The sequence below is a fragment of the Cupressus sempervirens genome, chromosome 6, assembly GCF_028749045.1.
Source record: "Cupressus sempervirens isolate cs-2001-9-10 chromosome 6, ASM2874904v1, whole genome shotgun sequence".
Classification (NCBI taxonomy): domain Eukaryota; kingdom Viridiplantae; phylum Streptophyta; class Pinopsida; order Cupressales; family Cupressaceae; genus Cupressus; species Cupressus sempervirens.
In genome coordinates this window covers 132,274,010-132,290,425 of record NC_143123.1, presented here as the reverse complement: position 1 = coordinate 132,290,425, position 16,416 = coordinate 132,274,010, and the positions used below count along the sequence as shown (strand labels likewise).

Sequence of the window (16,416 nt, the reverse complement as noted above, 5' to 3'; positions counted from 1 at the left end):
GAAATAAGAATTACAGTACCATTGTAATTCAACTTCTGCATTATCAAGACATATTGAAATTGAGATTTACACCAATCAAGATCTTAGCATATTAAAACATTACAAATGGTGCAATGCTCTTTGAATATAATCAGAAGTGTTGGTGCAATAATGTAATGTCACCTTTCTAGCATTCATAGCATGATGTGTCGTTAGCCTATTTCCCCATGGTCCCATAGGCTAACCAGAACATCAAAGAGACTTAGAGGCCATTTGACCTAGACAGTTTCAGTTGCAGGTGTCTCTGAGGGGTTTTGAGGTAGTTTTGGGCATACTTACTATTTATAGTAAGTCATTCTAGATATGATTGGACATCCTATGGCAGCAACATATCGATGGTAAATGTTTAAAATTGACAAAAAGATTCATTTATTATTGATATGATTTATTTTGCATTAATAAAGTCATTTTATAAAGTTAAATTCAAATATTTAACTTTGTTAATGCTTAGACTATAGTTGGTGGGAAATATTTAAATAAAAGAGTCCCCTTTATTTTATAATACATTGGAGACATAAGTTACATAAGGGAGTTATGTTTTATCCCACATTGACAAGACGAAGGCATGGGTTTTGTGAGAACAAAATAAAAGAGGTGGAAGAGCTTCCATTGAGGATGCTTTTGTTGATTGAAGAAATTACTTGTTTAGTTTGGAGATAATCTTCCTGGGGCTTTGAGGACGAAACCCCTCTCAGCTATCAATCTCCACGCTATTGCAATATACAGTCTAGGGGTTTATTTGGTGCCTGCAAGTCAGAAACTAATATGCAAAGTGAATGGTGAACAGTTACAGCGCTACAGTGTCGAGCTACAGTGCCAAGCTACAGTGTCGAGCTACAGTGACAGCGCTACAGTGTCGAGCTACAATAACACCTAGCACAGTAGTAGGGTACGGACAGCTTTCTTGGGTGCAACATACAATTCGGGTTTTTGTCTACAATGCTTGTAATGCAATTCCAGGTTCTTCTAATTCTATTGTATTTGCTAGATTATTGTCAAAGTTTGTAATAAGGGTTTGTATTTGTCAGTCATTGCTGTAACAGTTCATAGAAATCAGTCATTATCTACATTGCATATTTCAAATCTAAGTCTATCATATGTGACAAACATTAATGTTCAATTCAAACCATAAGGTCTATTTACAGTGCATACTTATAGTAGTTTTTAGTGCCAAACAATTGCAAGTCTGAAAGTTGTCAGAATCTGGAAGTTATAATTAGCAATCGTATTGAACACTTAAATATATTGGTACTGTTATTACATCAGTTTACTGTGGATTTGTTGCACAACAATTTCTTGAGTACGGAATTAAATTCTAACAATACAAATCAATTTGCTTGCCAAGTGTTTGACAGAATTTCCATAGTACATATTCAGTTTCATTTTCTTCAGTAGTACAATTCAGATTACATGCTAAGTGTTTGACGAAATTCAATTGTACAAAGAATCAGTGTTTTAGTGATCCTATTAGTAAGGGTCATTACAAATAACATGACTCCACAAATGCCTGAAAAGAAATCATAAAAGACATGCTTGCATAAAGGTTGTCGAAGCTTGCCATAATGAAGAATGGGATGGAATGCCTTGAATGCTAAAAGTAAAAAATGCTCTTGAATGCTTAGATGCAAAGCTGTAGTTGACAACTTGATTTTAGACTTGAGTAATGATCAGATGATGGGAGGGTAGCTTGCTTTTATACCTCTCACAACATTTTGAGATGTAAAACTCAATAAAAGCCAATGCGAGATCAAAATCCCTACTAAAACAATGTAAGTTTTACTTGCTTTTCCTGATCATTAGGGAACAGGGTACCCTGATTGGCCTATTACTACGAATGGGATGCCCTAATCACCTTGTTCCACTTAGTGCGGCCTCAAAACCAGAGGTCCTATTTGAAAAAAGAATGCCGAAAGTATATGCAAAATTGAGCTAGGAAAGAAAGACCGGATATAGGAGACCAAATATGTGAAAATAGGGCCCAGGTAAGTGGGAAAACACATAAAGGTGAAATTTTTTGATGCTACAGTAGGCAAGAACCATTTTAAGGTACATGCAAAATTCCTCCTGCTGCCTTTTTCTCTCACCTTTATGATAGTTGATATAAAATAAATATTTGCAATTGCTCTTATTTAAGTTTGTATTGCATAAGCCACTCGTAGAATTTTGTCCTCTCTATGTTACAGATTTGTCAAGAAAAATGCAAGAAAAAAGGAAAGATATAAACATGATACCTCATAGGGTCCATTAGCTTATTTGGACCATTTAACAATTTCTTTTGATATCTGAATATTTTACTTGACATGCATGGTTCTGAGTGCTACGTACTTTTAAATGCATGATTACCAATTGGTCTAAATCTCGATGATTTCTCAACTTCTACTACATTGTTTTAAACAACTCGAAACCAACATTTGAACTATGATCAACATTCCTTGCTCGTGATTGGGAACATCCATCATCAACATTGGAAGCATGAGTAAATTTGGCTGAACCCAATCTGATATCATCTAGGAGTATCAAAAACATCAATTGAATCCCATGATCAGTCAATTAGTAAGAAGCAAAAGAAATCTCAATTGAAACTCAAAACTAACACTAAAATCAAGAGTAATACCAATTACAAAATAGACATATTAGAGCGAAGACCATGAGATATGTATAGTGAAAAATAGACATACCATTAAGGAGCATGACATAGCTTGATAGAAAGATTAAAACCAATATTCAAACAATGGGACCATGTAGAACCTCAAGTGGGGGAGAGAGGAACACAAACTATACCTTATCTTTGTCAAAATTGTTAAGTATATTTAACCAGATATACCTATAGGTCTGAAAGTGCAGACCGTACTTCTTCTTTTACCCTTATATATCATTTATGTTGGCATTAGATTATTTTCCTTAGGAGCCAGCGACTTCTCAAGAAGTGAATTAATAAACCTTAACTAATCTAACACATTGTGTTAGTTAGATGTTATCATGTTTATTTATTCTGATCGCCGACTTGTAGGAGTATTAATTACGTTAACTAAGGAAGGGTTATGTCCCTTTCAGGGACATACACTTGAGGAAGGATATATAGGGAGGTTATCGATGCAAATTGAGGACACCCAGTTACAACAAAGTCTGCTCCTCTAAGCATCTATATCCTGTGAATTATATCAGAGATACTCCCTCACAATCAAAGGTCGATTATTCATTATTGGATCTGCATCAAGATAGGTGTTAACTTCATCAATATTCAGAATTCTTAAAAAACCATTCTCAGCATTTAAAGACTGAATTAAAAGTCTAATTCAGAGATAAAGAACTAGCAAAAACTTTACATGGTATCAGAGCTCTGGTAATCGAACCTAGGCCCTACAAAATTTCAATAATCAGACTTTGTATACATCAAGCAACAATCTCCTATCTTCTATGGCATACACAATCAAACCCGAGGATAGGTTTGATGGGAAGGAACATTTTCATGCCTGGAAATTCAGAATCATGATGATACTTCAAGAGAATGAAGTAAAACAATTTGTTGATGGAGCATCCAAACAATCTCCAGTTGAACCTCACAAATCTATCTGGAGTAGAGGAAATAGAAAAGCTATTCAAATCATCTTGGATGGAGTAAAAAATGATATCGTACCTATGCTTACAAAACATCAAAGTGCCTTTGATATGATGAATGCATTACGAAATGCATATGAAGTAAACAATGCAACTAGGGTTCTCGCACTAAAAAGGCAACTGAATCACATTTAGATAAAGAAAGGAGAATCGATAAATTCTTACTTCCTAAGAGTTGTCGGCATTAGAGATGAACTATCAAGCATTGGAACCATCATTAGTGACACAGAATTAACGCTTATGGCTATAGATGGATTGCCAAATTCATGGGAGACATTTGCACAAGGAACAAGTGCCAAAGATAATCTTCTGAACTTTAACAGACTCAAGAACGATTGTCTTCAAGAGGAATCCAAAAAACTAAAGAAAGGAGGGAAACCAAAAGCAAAAGATGAAGAACTTCATGTTCTTAATACAAACTCTTGTAAGGGCAAGAAGAAGTATTTCAAGAAGAAAAAGGGAAATCAAAAGAATGGAAAACCCAAGAAAGATCTATCTAAAATAAAGTGTTTCAAATGTGAATAATTTGGACACTATAGATCTAATTGTCCTGAAATTTTCAAACAAGCAAATTGTACAAATATTATTAGAGAAGAAGATACTTATGATCCTGAGAACCGTGTTTTGTACTCCTCTCTATCAAATGAAATTTCAAATTAAGCATGGGTAATTGATAGTGGATCTTCTAGACATATAACAAGATACAAAGAAACTCTAGATTCTTTATCAGAGAAGGTTAACAGTGAAGTTACCATTGGTGATAACTCAGCACACTCCGTTAAAGGAATTGGAAATTGTACTTTGAAACTAAAATCAGGAAATACTCTTCTTTTTAAAGGTGTGCTCTATGTACCAGGAATTAAAAGAAACCTAATCTCAATTACAACACTTGAAGATGATGGGCACAATGTTGCATTCGTGGATGGCAAAGTATTAACTTGGGCTAAGAACTCCTCCATCAAGAAAGCAAAGTTAATTGGTCAAAGAAAAGGATATTTGTATGAATTGAATACAGAATCTAGTTGATCTATTCAAGCCCTAGTTCACGAAGCTACAGATACAAATGAAATATGACAAAGAAGATTAGGGCATCTAAATTTCAAAACTTTATCAACTATGGAGAAGATGGTTACTAGATTATCTCAACTAAATAAAGACCACTCAAGTATTTGCAAAGGATGTGCTCTGGGTAAGAACACCAGAAGTCCCTTTCATGATAGTACTAGGAAAACAAATAATGTACTAGAATTAATTCATTCAGATTTATGTGGACCCATGTTTGTTCCTTCTCTTGGAGGATTCCGGTATTATATCTTGTTCATGGATGACTTCTCTAGGAAAACATGGATTTATTTTTTTAAATGCAAGGAATCAGAAGAAATCCCACAAAGGTTTAAAGAATTCAAAATATTAACTGAAAACTTTTCAGGGCATAAAATTAAAACCCTTAGAACTGATAACAGAGGAGAATATGCCTCAGATTTGTTTAAAAGGTTTTGTAAAGAATCAGGGATTAAGAGGGAGTACATTGTTCCTTATAATCCAGAGCAAAACGGGATAGCAAAAAGAAAGAATAGGACAATTATAGAAGCTGCTAGAGCTATGATTTTTGACCAAAATCTAGAATATTATCTTTGGGTAGAAGCCTCTTGTACTACTATATATATTCAAACAGAAGCCCCCACTCCTATCTTAAAAATAAAACCCCTGAAGAAGTATTTACTAAAGTAAAACCCAATATAAGTCATCTTAGAATTTTCAGGTGTCCTATATATATCCATGTTCCAAAAGAAAAGAGAACCAAGCTAGAACCCTCTAGGAGGAAAGGTATTTTTGTAGGGTATAGTGAAACATCTAAGACATATAGGATTTTCATACTTGGACAGAAAAATATTGAACTTAGTAGGGATATAATCTTTGAAGAAGATCTTGCAACCAAAAGAGCCATAAGTTCTGATGAACCTTCTCCTGTACCTAGTTCTGAAAGAAATAGTGAATCTAGGTCCCAAAGGGAGAACTTAGAAGAAATAGAAGATGAAATTCAAAATATGAATCTTGAAGAAAATTCAAAGAAAAGACCACTTTGGGTCATTAAAACAGTTGAAGCAGCTCAAGACTTTGCTGCACCTTCCGGAATAGTTAGAGAAAGCAAAAGACCTAAAAGATTCTCTAGTTATACAGCAAACATGAGTGATTTATCCAAAACAGAACCTACCAATCCTTCTGATGCTATTAAACATATAGCTTGGAAAGAAGCCATGACAAAAGAATACCAATCTATTATGAAAAATGATGTTTGGGAAATTGTTCCAAGACCTAAAGGAAAATCTGTTGTTTCTTCCAAATGAATATTTAAAATAAAGCATGTTGTTGACAGTAGTATTGAGAAGTATAAAGCCAGATTTGTAGCCAAAGGATTTTCTTAGAAAGAAGGAATTGATAATGAAGAAACATTTGCTCTTGTTGCCAGATGTACCTCCATAAGAGCAGTCTTAGCAATTGCCGCATCAAAGGGATGGAAGGTACATCAGATGGATGTAAAAACAACATTCCTAAATGGAAAGATTACAAAAGAAGTTTATCTGGAGCAACCTAAAGGATTTGAAACTCATAATCCTAACATTTTTGTTTGCAAGCTCAAGAAAGCTCTCTATGAGCTTAAACAAGCTCCAGGGGCTTGGTATGAAAGAATTGATTATTATCTCACCTGCTTAGGATTCTCCAAGAACGAAGCCGATCCAAACTTATATTACAAAAGAGATAAAGATGATATGGTAATTCTGATATTGTACGTTGATGATTTATTAATCACAGGTGATGATCATCTTATAGATCAGTGCAAGAAAGATCTAACTAGAGAATTCAAAATGAAAGACTTGGGGCTTATTCATTAATTCCTAAGATTGGAAGTAAGACAAAATTTTGACAGTATCATACTTAATCAAGAAAAGTATCCATCAGATATTTTGAAGAGATTTGGAATGTGGAACTGCAAGTCTATGTCTTCTCCAATGGAGACTAATTTACATAAATTTAAAAAAGTAACAACAGAATCACCTTCCATAGATTCTACTCTCTACAAACAGATGATTGGATCCCTTATGTATTTGGTAAATACAAGACCAGATATTTGTTATGTTGTTAATGCCTTAAGTCAGTTTATGTGTGAGCCAAAGGAGATTCATCTAGTTGCAATTAAGCATATTATGAGATATTTACAAGGCACTCTAAATTTTGGACTCAAATATGAGAAAGTTGCTTTAGATTTGCATGGATTCACAGATTCAGATTAGGGTGGAAGTGTTAGAGACAGAAAAAGTACTTCAGGATGTTGTTTTAGTTTAGGCAACTATGATATCTTGGATATGCAGAAAGCAGTCCTCAATAGCTTAGAGCTCCACAGAAGTCGAATACATTGCAGCAGCAATGGCCTCTCAAGAAGCAATTTGGCTAAGGAAGTTACCTGTAGGATTATTTGGGCAAGCCATGAATCCTACGATTATTCATTATGACAATCAGAGTTCCATCAAGCTTTCAATGAATCTAGTTTTCCATGACAGGTCTAAACATATTAAAATTCCTTACCATTATGTAAAACATATGGTAGACAGAATTCTGTAAAGTTAGAATACATTTGCACTGCAGATCAGACAGCAGATATTCTCACCAAACCTCTATCTAGAGTAAAGATAGACCACTTCAGGAGAAGACTTGGTATGGTTGAATTGTAATTCATTTGTATTCTTCAAATTATTAATAAAATAATTTTATTTGTCAGGCTATTGACTGTTATGGGCTTCACCATTTGCATTCATTATTTAAGAGGTGGCGATCTCTGAGATAATGAACACTTATATAAAAGACATTATGTGAGATGACGATCTCTTAGATAATGTGCTAAACATTAGAGTTCTACTGTAAGATCTAGATGAGTTCAAGATCATATTGTGATGTAAATATTGATATGTCTATGAGTCACAATTTGTATAAAGGAAGAATTTTAGTATTCTCCGGGTTTATCCTGTATTCTGATAGATCTTAAACTCAGGATCTTGTTGTGATATAGAAATACCAATTTCTATGAGTCACAACTTGGATAAATGAAAAAATTAAATTACTCTTCAAATTTATCCTGTATATTATCACTAGTAGCAGTGATTTGTCATATCATAGGTTTAATAATATGACTTTGTATCATGTGTTCTATGATACCTCATACTAAGAAAAGTCAAACAGATATAGAGTATTAATTCTTGCTTATTCATCTGTATTTGCGTTGCTAGATATAATATCTCTCTGTAGGATTATCAGGTTAAGAGGGAGTGTTAACTATATTTAACCAGATAAACCTACAGGACTGAAAGTGCAGACCCTACTTCTTCTTTTACCCTTATATATAATTTATGTTGGCATTAGATTATTTTCCTTAGTAGCCAGCGACTTCTCAAGAAGTGAATTAATAAACCTTAACTAATCTAACACATTGTGTGTGTTAGATGTTATCATGTTTATTTATTCTGATCGCTGACTTGTAGGAGTATTAATTATGTTAACTAAGGAAGGGTTATGTCCCTTTGAGGGACATACCTTTTAGGAAGGATATATAGGGAGGTTATCGATGCAGATTAGGACACACAGTTACAACGAAGTCTGCTCCTCTGAGCATCTATATCCTGCAAATTCTATCAAAGATACTCCCTCACAATCAAAGGTCAATTATTCATTATTGGATCTGCATCAAGATAGGTGTTAACTTCATCAATATTCAGAATTCTTAGAAGACCATTCTCAGCATTTAAAGACTGAATTAAAAGTCTGATTCAGAGATAAGGAATTAGCAGAAACTTTACAAAAATTACAGAAATAGAGGAGCATCTCAAGAGTCCAAACATTAACATCAACCAAAAGCATGTTCTTCCCCTTTTAACACATCAATTAACCATAACTCTCCAAGTCTACAATTACTTGCATTTCATTCTGGATATTACTTTTTAAAGTGTTGTGACATTTTGGAAACCTTCTAGTTAAAATTTCAATTGATTTTAACTTTTCATGTGTCTTTTTAATAAAATATAAGCACCTTTAATGCCAATAGAAACTACTTGATAGTAAAATGTATGTTAAATTCGTGAGAAATAATGTTGGGAGAAGAGCTGCTTTTCTATGTTGTTTGAATTTTCAAATGAAAGCTTGTCAAATTTATTTACTTCATGAGGAAAAGGTAAGGACTTCATGAGGAAAAGCTAAAGATGGAGGTTTGCATATGCACAATCTATAACATTCTAGAATAATAAAGTTGTTCATGTTTGACAAACCGTGAATAATACTTCAGTGCTGAAAGGAAACTTTCCTTTCAGTTACAGTATAAGATTAATTGTTAAAAAATTAACACAGTTTATTTTAATGGGATGTGAATCTAGAAGAAACCTGCAGACTCTCAATAGTATGATTCAAACTCATGAGAAATTACTGCTACCAACAAAAGGGAAACGAATTAGAAAAGATTGAAAAAAAATGACGAAAGAAAAACAAATTTCAAGAAGGATGTTGCCTTAGTTTCCTCCAAAATGGCAAAGTATGACTTAGTTTGTATAAATCTTCTCCGCTTGTAGTACTAAGATCAATATTTTCACACCATAAAATCAAAACATAAAATGGTGCAGTATATATTCTTTTCCAGGCATGTATTAGGACACCAGAAACTTTAATAAATTCAGAAAAATCATATAACACCAAGCATCACCTGGGTCTCACAATATCTGTTCCAGATATGACAACAGAGGACGCTCTCCCATGGTAAGCAACAGGAAGAGATAGCCTGCAAGATCATAAATTAGCAAATTAGATAAATATGAAATGCTAAGATGCACAGAAAGGAACATAAGGATAATGCAATATCACAATAAGGCCATAGAGACAAGTTTAGGTGAACAATAAAGTTCAGATAGAATCATACCTTAAATAAACGTTAAAATTTTAAATATAATTTGCCAAAACCAACACATTCATTTATATCCTTTTTGAAATGTGAATGACATAGTTGAGAAGCCCACTAGGGAGAAAACCATAAAGACATGCTGAGAAAACAACCTGAGAGAATAGAAATAGAAATAAGGGAAAACGAAAACAATCAATATGATGATGATCAAATGGCAAGACCACACAAACACAAACCAGCAAAGTAGAAATATTAATATGACATTCAAAAGTACACTACCAATTGAAATCACTTGGCGAAGAATGCATTGATTTTAAAGAACTGAGGCTACTGTTACATTACAAAATTTTCCTTCCTGTTCTCTACATATTGTATGTTCCATGATTGCTAGGTTTTTACACTGACTTCTTATTGTTGTGGGCTATAATCTTGCTACTAAAATTTTTTATTTCTCAATTCTCTGTTTAAATGCCACAGGTTAGATGGCAGGGTAGTTTTTGAGGCACAGACCCAGAACAATGACAATGATCAATGTCAAAAGAAGAAACAATCAAAACTGCATGCTTTGCAAACCTCTTAGAATTTGCATGTATCCTAGAGGTGACCAAAATTAACTTTTTGGTCCTCAGGGCACTAAAACCAGCTCATAGATTAGCCTGCAATATTTTATGTGTTATAAAAATCTCAGTTTCTCAGCATATTTTATACAATTCTGGGAAGATCTAAAATGGAAGAATTAAGCTTTAGTACTACCTCATCCACATACATTTTCCTATAAACCTTTCAGGAGCTATACTTTCTTTAGTCTACTCATGCCTCCTCTTGAATGTGAGATTATTATTTACAAAAATAGCTCTCGTTCATTTATTAGAGGCATAGAGGCATCATAAGTGTTCTCGGTGACACGGAAGAACTAGGAATATTCTTTTAAAATACAGTAAATAATGAATATTAATATTTCCTGTCATATTCTAAGAATTTGAAAGATAACATTTATAAATGTGTGCAGAGAGAGAGAGAGAGAGAGAGAGGTCAGAATAAATGGCAACAGCTTTTCTTTCTTCCTAATAAGATTCTTTTACAAAATGCATCCTTACATCTGTGCTTTGTAGCTTTCAAATTCTCAGTTCATTTTTTTCTGGTAACTTCCACAACCATCACAATCAAATCTCACTCAAGAAAAATATTTTTGTTTTGTTATCTGATTACACAAGTCTGCTTTCAATAGAAAAAATCAATTACCAGTTTGGAGGAAAAGGAGCTTCCGGGCCAAACAATATTGCTAGACAGTTCTGAGTGTGATACTTGGAGGAAAAAAAATCCGTATAGTCCCCAATTACAGCAGGGAGCACCATCTGGACCTGATTCTGTAATTAAACATATCAAGCAATGATCAGTTATATGAATTGACTTAAGCTGATTATCAGCTCACTCCTTAAATTTGCAAAGTCCTCACCATTGGGAGCAATGCTTTCCTCCGTAGTTCACCATTATCTCGCAAGGTTGGATCTTCAGCTGTGAGAAATGGCAGATGTATTAGTCTTGCTAATTGCACATGAAGATTCCAGTTTCAAAAGCTAGACAATAAGCATCATTCTATTTTCAAGGCAAACTAGTAAGTATTGCTGTGGTCAAAAAAATTCCTTCCAGATCTATGCTTGCAAATTACTATACAAGTTAAAGTTTGAATTCACGTGAAAAATTAATGTAGGACAGACAGCATTATAATGCTTTGAGATTAACAAATGTCAAAAATAGATGTCCATTCATTCAACTTCTCTCCTGCCATTTGGTGAGTGTAGTCATTCATTGAGTGGTAGCATATTGTAGAATTTAGAATTTGTTTATGTGCAGCCTTTCATTTCTCATCATTCTCCCAATGGAATCTGTATATTCAAGGGTAACACCATGCTTCAAATCAACATTATGTCCAAACTCTAGAGGCCAGACCTTCATGATGCTCAGGTTGCCAATATTTAGCATGAGAAAGGATCTACACTAAGTTTCAGTGAGAGAATTTTATCACGTCATACCTAGGTTCACCATGCTCCAAAGACTGAAGAGGCTGGCAATTTTCTTATTCTCTTCCGCAATTCTGAAATTTATGTTAAATATCACAGTAACAAGTAGATACCTTCTAAACTGTAAAACATGATAATATTATACATTATAGGCATTCGAAATCTACCAAAAGCGTATACACAATACAGTGATACAGTGACGAAGAGCCATGCACACCTAAAGAGCACAAGTTATGATGCATAAGCCTGGATCTGTGGCAAGTTTCAATGAAAGGATTAATTCGTGCAATGCCTAAGTTCACCATGTTCCAAAGAATGAAGAGGAGGGCATTTTTCTTATTCTCTTCAGTAATTTTGAAATATATGTTAGATATCACAGTTACAAGTAGATACCTACTAAACTCAAAAACATGATAATATCATACATTACAGGCATTCTAAATCTACCAAAATCATATACTCAATACACTAACAAATGAGCCCTGCGCACCTAAAGAGCACAAGTTACAGTGCATAAGCCTGCAAAAAAGGTTAGCAAGTCCAAATACATGATTGGTTACATGGACACAACATAGTCGATATGGAGCCTCCTGTGGTTGTAGCAGTGGTACCAAATATCCCAATCCACAACAATCTCTAATTTAAATCTCATACTCACTATGGGGAAAAATAATTGCTTTAACCTTAAATATTTTTACATAGATTTTTTCTATGCAAAATTTACGTAATTCTGCAAAATGAAAATGCTACTTATCATTTCAACCTATAAACATTCTTAAGCTTTGAGCAACAGGAATTTACCTCAGGGTCTTGTTATGCTGAGAGGTGTTCCTATACAGTCCAAGCACACCTATATCAATGAAAACTCTACAAATTTAAATCGGTGTGCATTGTGAGCTATGGAAAGAGAAGAGAATGTAATGGATGGTAGTGGAATAGTCAGATATGTTTTTCGTTTTTATTATATAGACAATTCAGCATAGTCTGCAACAAACGGTTAGAGCTCTTGGCCATTGTCATGAAATTGTGCAACTGAAAAATTTTTTGCGCTCTAAAAGATTTGGAGGATGAAGGACGCCACTAGTAATGCCCTTTCTCAATTTAGACATTGATGATGGTACTGGAAGAATCACTTGTATTTTATGTACTTTTTTTTTTTTTTTCATTTCAAGCACTAAAGCTTTGTATAGTTATAATGAATGGCAAAGAAGGGTGTAATTTTGAAGCCAAAACAACCTTCAAAACAATTTTTTTAGGGTAAAAAAATATCACCATTATTTGGAGTCTGGACTAGGGTTTTCATTACTGTGTATATAAACCATTTTTTAATATTATGCAAGTCTTCAACTAGCTAGCCTGGACTTCATATTCAAAGCCTTTCAATGGCCAACCTTGTCTCTCAATTAATTTTAAATTGTTAACTTGGAATTTTGAAACTTTTTAATGCTTTGCACTTAATTTAGAGTTGCAATAGGCAAGAAAATTTGTTTCATATTTTTTGGGACTGGTTTTATGCATCTTTCCACTAAGATTTAAGATTTTTTAATTAAGCTAGTGTACTTCTTCAAATGTTTTTCTGATTCCTCTTATGTTGGATACTCACTGAATGAGCATAACAGAAAAAAATTCTTTGAAATTAGTCCCGAGGCCAAAACTCTTGCATTTGTCCATATCAAAGCCCTCTACTTCTAACTTAATTTTGTTTCCCTCTAGGCATGTCGGCCCACTCTAGAGGCAAAAAGACATATAAGAGGGACTTCCCCTCCTCTTATTTCCTCATTCCTTTTTTCTCCTCCTCCTTGGATGTGCAAATTTCTTCTTCAAGTTGGGCAAATTTCCAGCTAAGGCAATTTTGAAGTCTGACTTTTCCATTGATTGGCAGTGATTTTTCCTTCAAGTTGGGCAATTTCTGCCCTAGGGCGATTTGGAGGAGTAGATCTAATTTTTCCTTGTTTGGCCGATTTCTGCCCTAGGTCGAATTTGTGGTGAAGGGGCCTAATTTTTGAAGATTGGCAACAATTTTGAATTCTGAATTTTTCCCTCTTTGGCAGCGATTTCTTCTTCCAGCTTTGGCGATTTTATTTGGTGAATTGGCAAGGCAATTTAAGGTCTGAATTTTGGCAATTTCAGGTGAATTTGGAGAACTGAAATTCTGATTTAGAGCAGATTTTTCTACCCTAGGGCAGCGATTTCCTTCAAGTTGGGCAATTTTGGCAAGAAGGTCGAAATTTGAAGAAAGGAGCAAATTTTTGCAAACAATTCATTTGCTAGGGCATCAAATTTTGGAGAGGGATTGAAATATATGAGATCAGATCTGAATTCGAAGAGGTCTGATTGTTAGTAGAAGGTAGATTTAAGGTAAGATTCTCATTCATTTTTAGAGATGAAGATTGGTTTTAAAGGTGGATTTTATTCCTTGTTCTTGCTTAGTTCGTTTCCCTTATCTTCTTCTTGCACTACTCATCCACCACTTCATCATTTCTATATTTCTATTGATAGGCTGAAGTTGCGAGATATAAGTGTAGATTTCATGATAGGACACTTGGAGAGGTAGAAATAAGCTAGACCTCCCTAGTAAGAAGTTGGGAGATATAAGTGTAGTTCATTCTAAGGTAACGAAGAGGCAGAAATAAGTGGTACTCCCACCCCTAGGATTGAAGTTTGGAGATTGATAAGTGTAGATATAGGATTTGGAGAGGCAAAAATAAGCTAAATTTCATCGATAGAAAGAAGTTTGGAAATTGACAAGTGTAGTCCATATCATTTAGAACCAAAGGGCAGAAATAAGTGTTTGGGATGGTAGATGTTAGTGCCAGCAAGAACCCAAAGGGAACGAATACCAAAAAAGACAAGGAAGACATGATGCCTAAAACCACCTTCTTCTCGAAAGTGAGGGGAGTAAGTGACACCAATATCGGCACAGTGAACATGGTACAATCGAAGGATAGATTGAAGAAAGGACAATCCCCCATGGCAAAGAAGATCTACAAGAGCGGAATTGTGCATGCGGCGGCTTTGTCCAAAATTGGTAATGGAGTGTGCATCCCAGTTTGATATTGTTACTAGGTCCATCATTTTTTATGAAGGGAAGAGAGTGTTGGCTAACATCAACAGACAAGTGGTCGAAGAAGTATTTAATATTCCCCAATATAAAGGCATGACATGATGCCTAAGACCACCTTTCTTCTCGAAAGCGAGACGAGTAAGTGACACTAATATCGGCACAGTGAACATGGTACAGTCGAAGGATAGATTGAAGAAAGGAAAATTCCTCATAGCAAAGAAGATCTACAAGAGCGAAAATGTGCGCGCAGCGGCTTTGTCCGGAATTGTTAATGGAGTGTGCATCCCAGTTTGATATTGTTACCAGGTCCATCATTTTTTATGAAGGGAAGAGAGTGTTGGCTAACATCAGCAAACAAGTGGTTGAAGAAGTATTTAATATTCCCCAATATAAAGGCATGACAGTGGTAATGATGGATCAGGCAACGAAATTCTTTTAGGATAATCAAGAGGCCTACTTCATTCATTTAAAGCAGAATTGGTTACATGAAGGCAAGAAGGGAGTTACCAAGTCGTCAAAGCTCACCAAGTCAAAGTATGGCGACCTTATTGTGCTTCTCAGTCGGATCATGGGCATGGCTCAAGGTATGCAATTCGAGAACTAGATGTACTATTTTATTGATGAGATTGAAAATGGAAAGAGAAAATTTGATTGGGCTAGAATTATAAGTAAAAGTTTAGAGTTGCAACTAAGGACAATGCAAAACCAAAAGCAATTCTACATGGGATTCTATCTTTTCTATCTGATTGCGAGACTATATGAAAATCCTGGACTTAAGGCCTTAGGAGTGATTGGCAATGGGTCGGGGCAATGTTTGGTGCATGAGTGCTATCCACAACTTCATTTGCACAACATCAAAGATTATAAGATGTTTTATGATGCCTTTTCCATGAAGATGGTAAGGATACTACAAGGGACACCTACTAGGAGGCTCTCATCGGAAGCAGAAGCAAAAGTTAACAAGTATGGGAGTTGGTTCATCCAATTTCCACAATTCACATATATTAGAGTGGTAGTAAGTACAGTTTGTCTCAAGAGACTTCCAAGGTACCCACCCGACAAGATAGTTTTGACGGAGTTGGCTAGGCAACTTGAGCATTATGACAAAACGATGAAACTTAAAAGTGAGACAGGGATTACCTTCGCATTTGGAATAGGCAACGATACTTGCCCCAATCCTGTCGCCTTTGCAACTGCAGAGAAAGAGTTGGAGCGGTAGCATCTAGGATGGTATAGAGCAAGACAAGGATTCGATCCTAATGGTCTTATCAAGGCATCTCACAAAAACACATTCAAACATATTACTACTATAGAAGATTTTTAGGCCAATGCACACAATGACTTTCATGTGAGGAAGCTAGCTTTCTCAAGATTGTCAGTGGGCATGATGAGGGAAATCAGATGGAGAGGCCTTGATATTCCTGATCAATTGGAAGATGATGAAAATGTGCTAAGAGAAGATTATGATACACTGGATGGAACAGAATTGGGTCCAATGGATTGAGATGATCATCAGGATCCTTCCTTAGAGGTAGTTACAAGGACAGTTGATCTACACACTAAGTCATGGTACAATGAGAAGTTAAGACAATTACGAAGTCGGAAGGTACGCCTTACTTATGAGAAGATGAAACCAAAGAAAGAAGGTCTAGCTGAGTCAATCGAACAGAAAGGTGGGGACAGTAGCCAAAAACAAAGAGCAGTTAAGAGGAAGAAGAGAAATTTGGAGGTTGAGA

General features: G+C 35.0%; 1 protein-coding gene across 4 annotated transcripts in view; it reads right to left on the bottom strand.

The window, feature by feature from the left end:
- LOC149551577 (fumarylacetoacetase-like) overlaps nucleotides 1-16,416 on the bottom strand; it is a 140,994-nt gene that overhangs the window by 107,387 nt on the left and 17,191 nt on the right. For all 4 annotated transcript variants that reach the window (XM_089787082.1, XM_089787083.1, XM_089787086.1 and 1 more), the window contains exons 3-5: nucleotides 11,052-11,110; nucleotides 10,838-10,962; nucleotides 9,401-9,475 (exon numbers count right to left, since the gene is read on the bottom strand). In XM_089787082.1, the coding sequence (XP_089643208.1) occupies nucleotides 9,401-9,475; nucleotides 10,838-10,962; nucleotides 11,052-11,110 (259 nt within the window). The remainder of the gene's footprint in view (nucleotides 1-9,400; nucleotides 9,476-10,837; nucleotides 10,963-11,051; nucleotides 11,111-16,416) is intronic.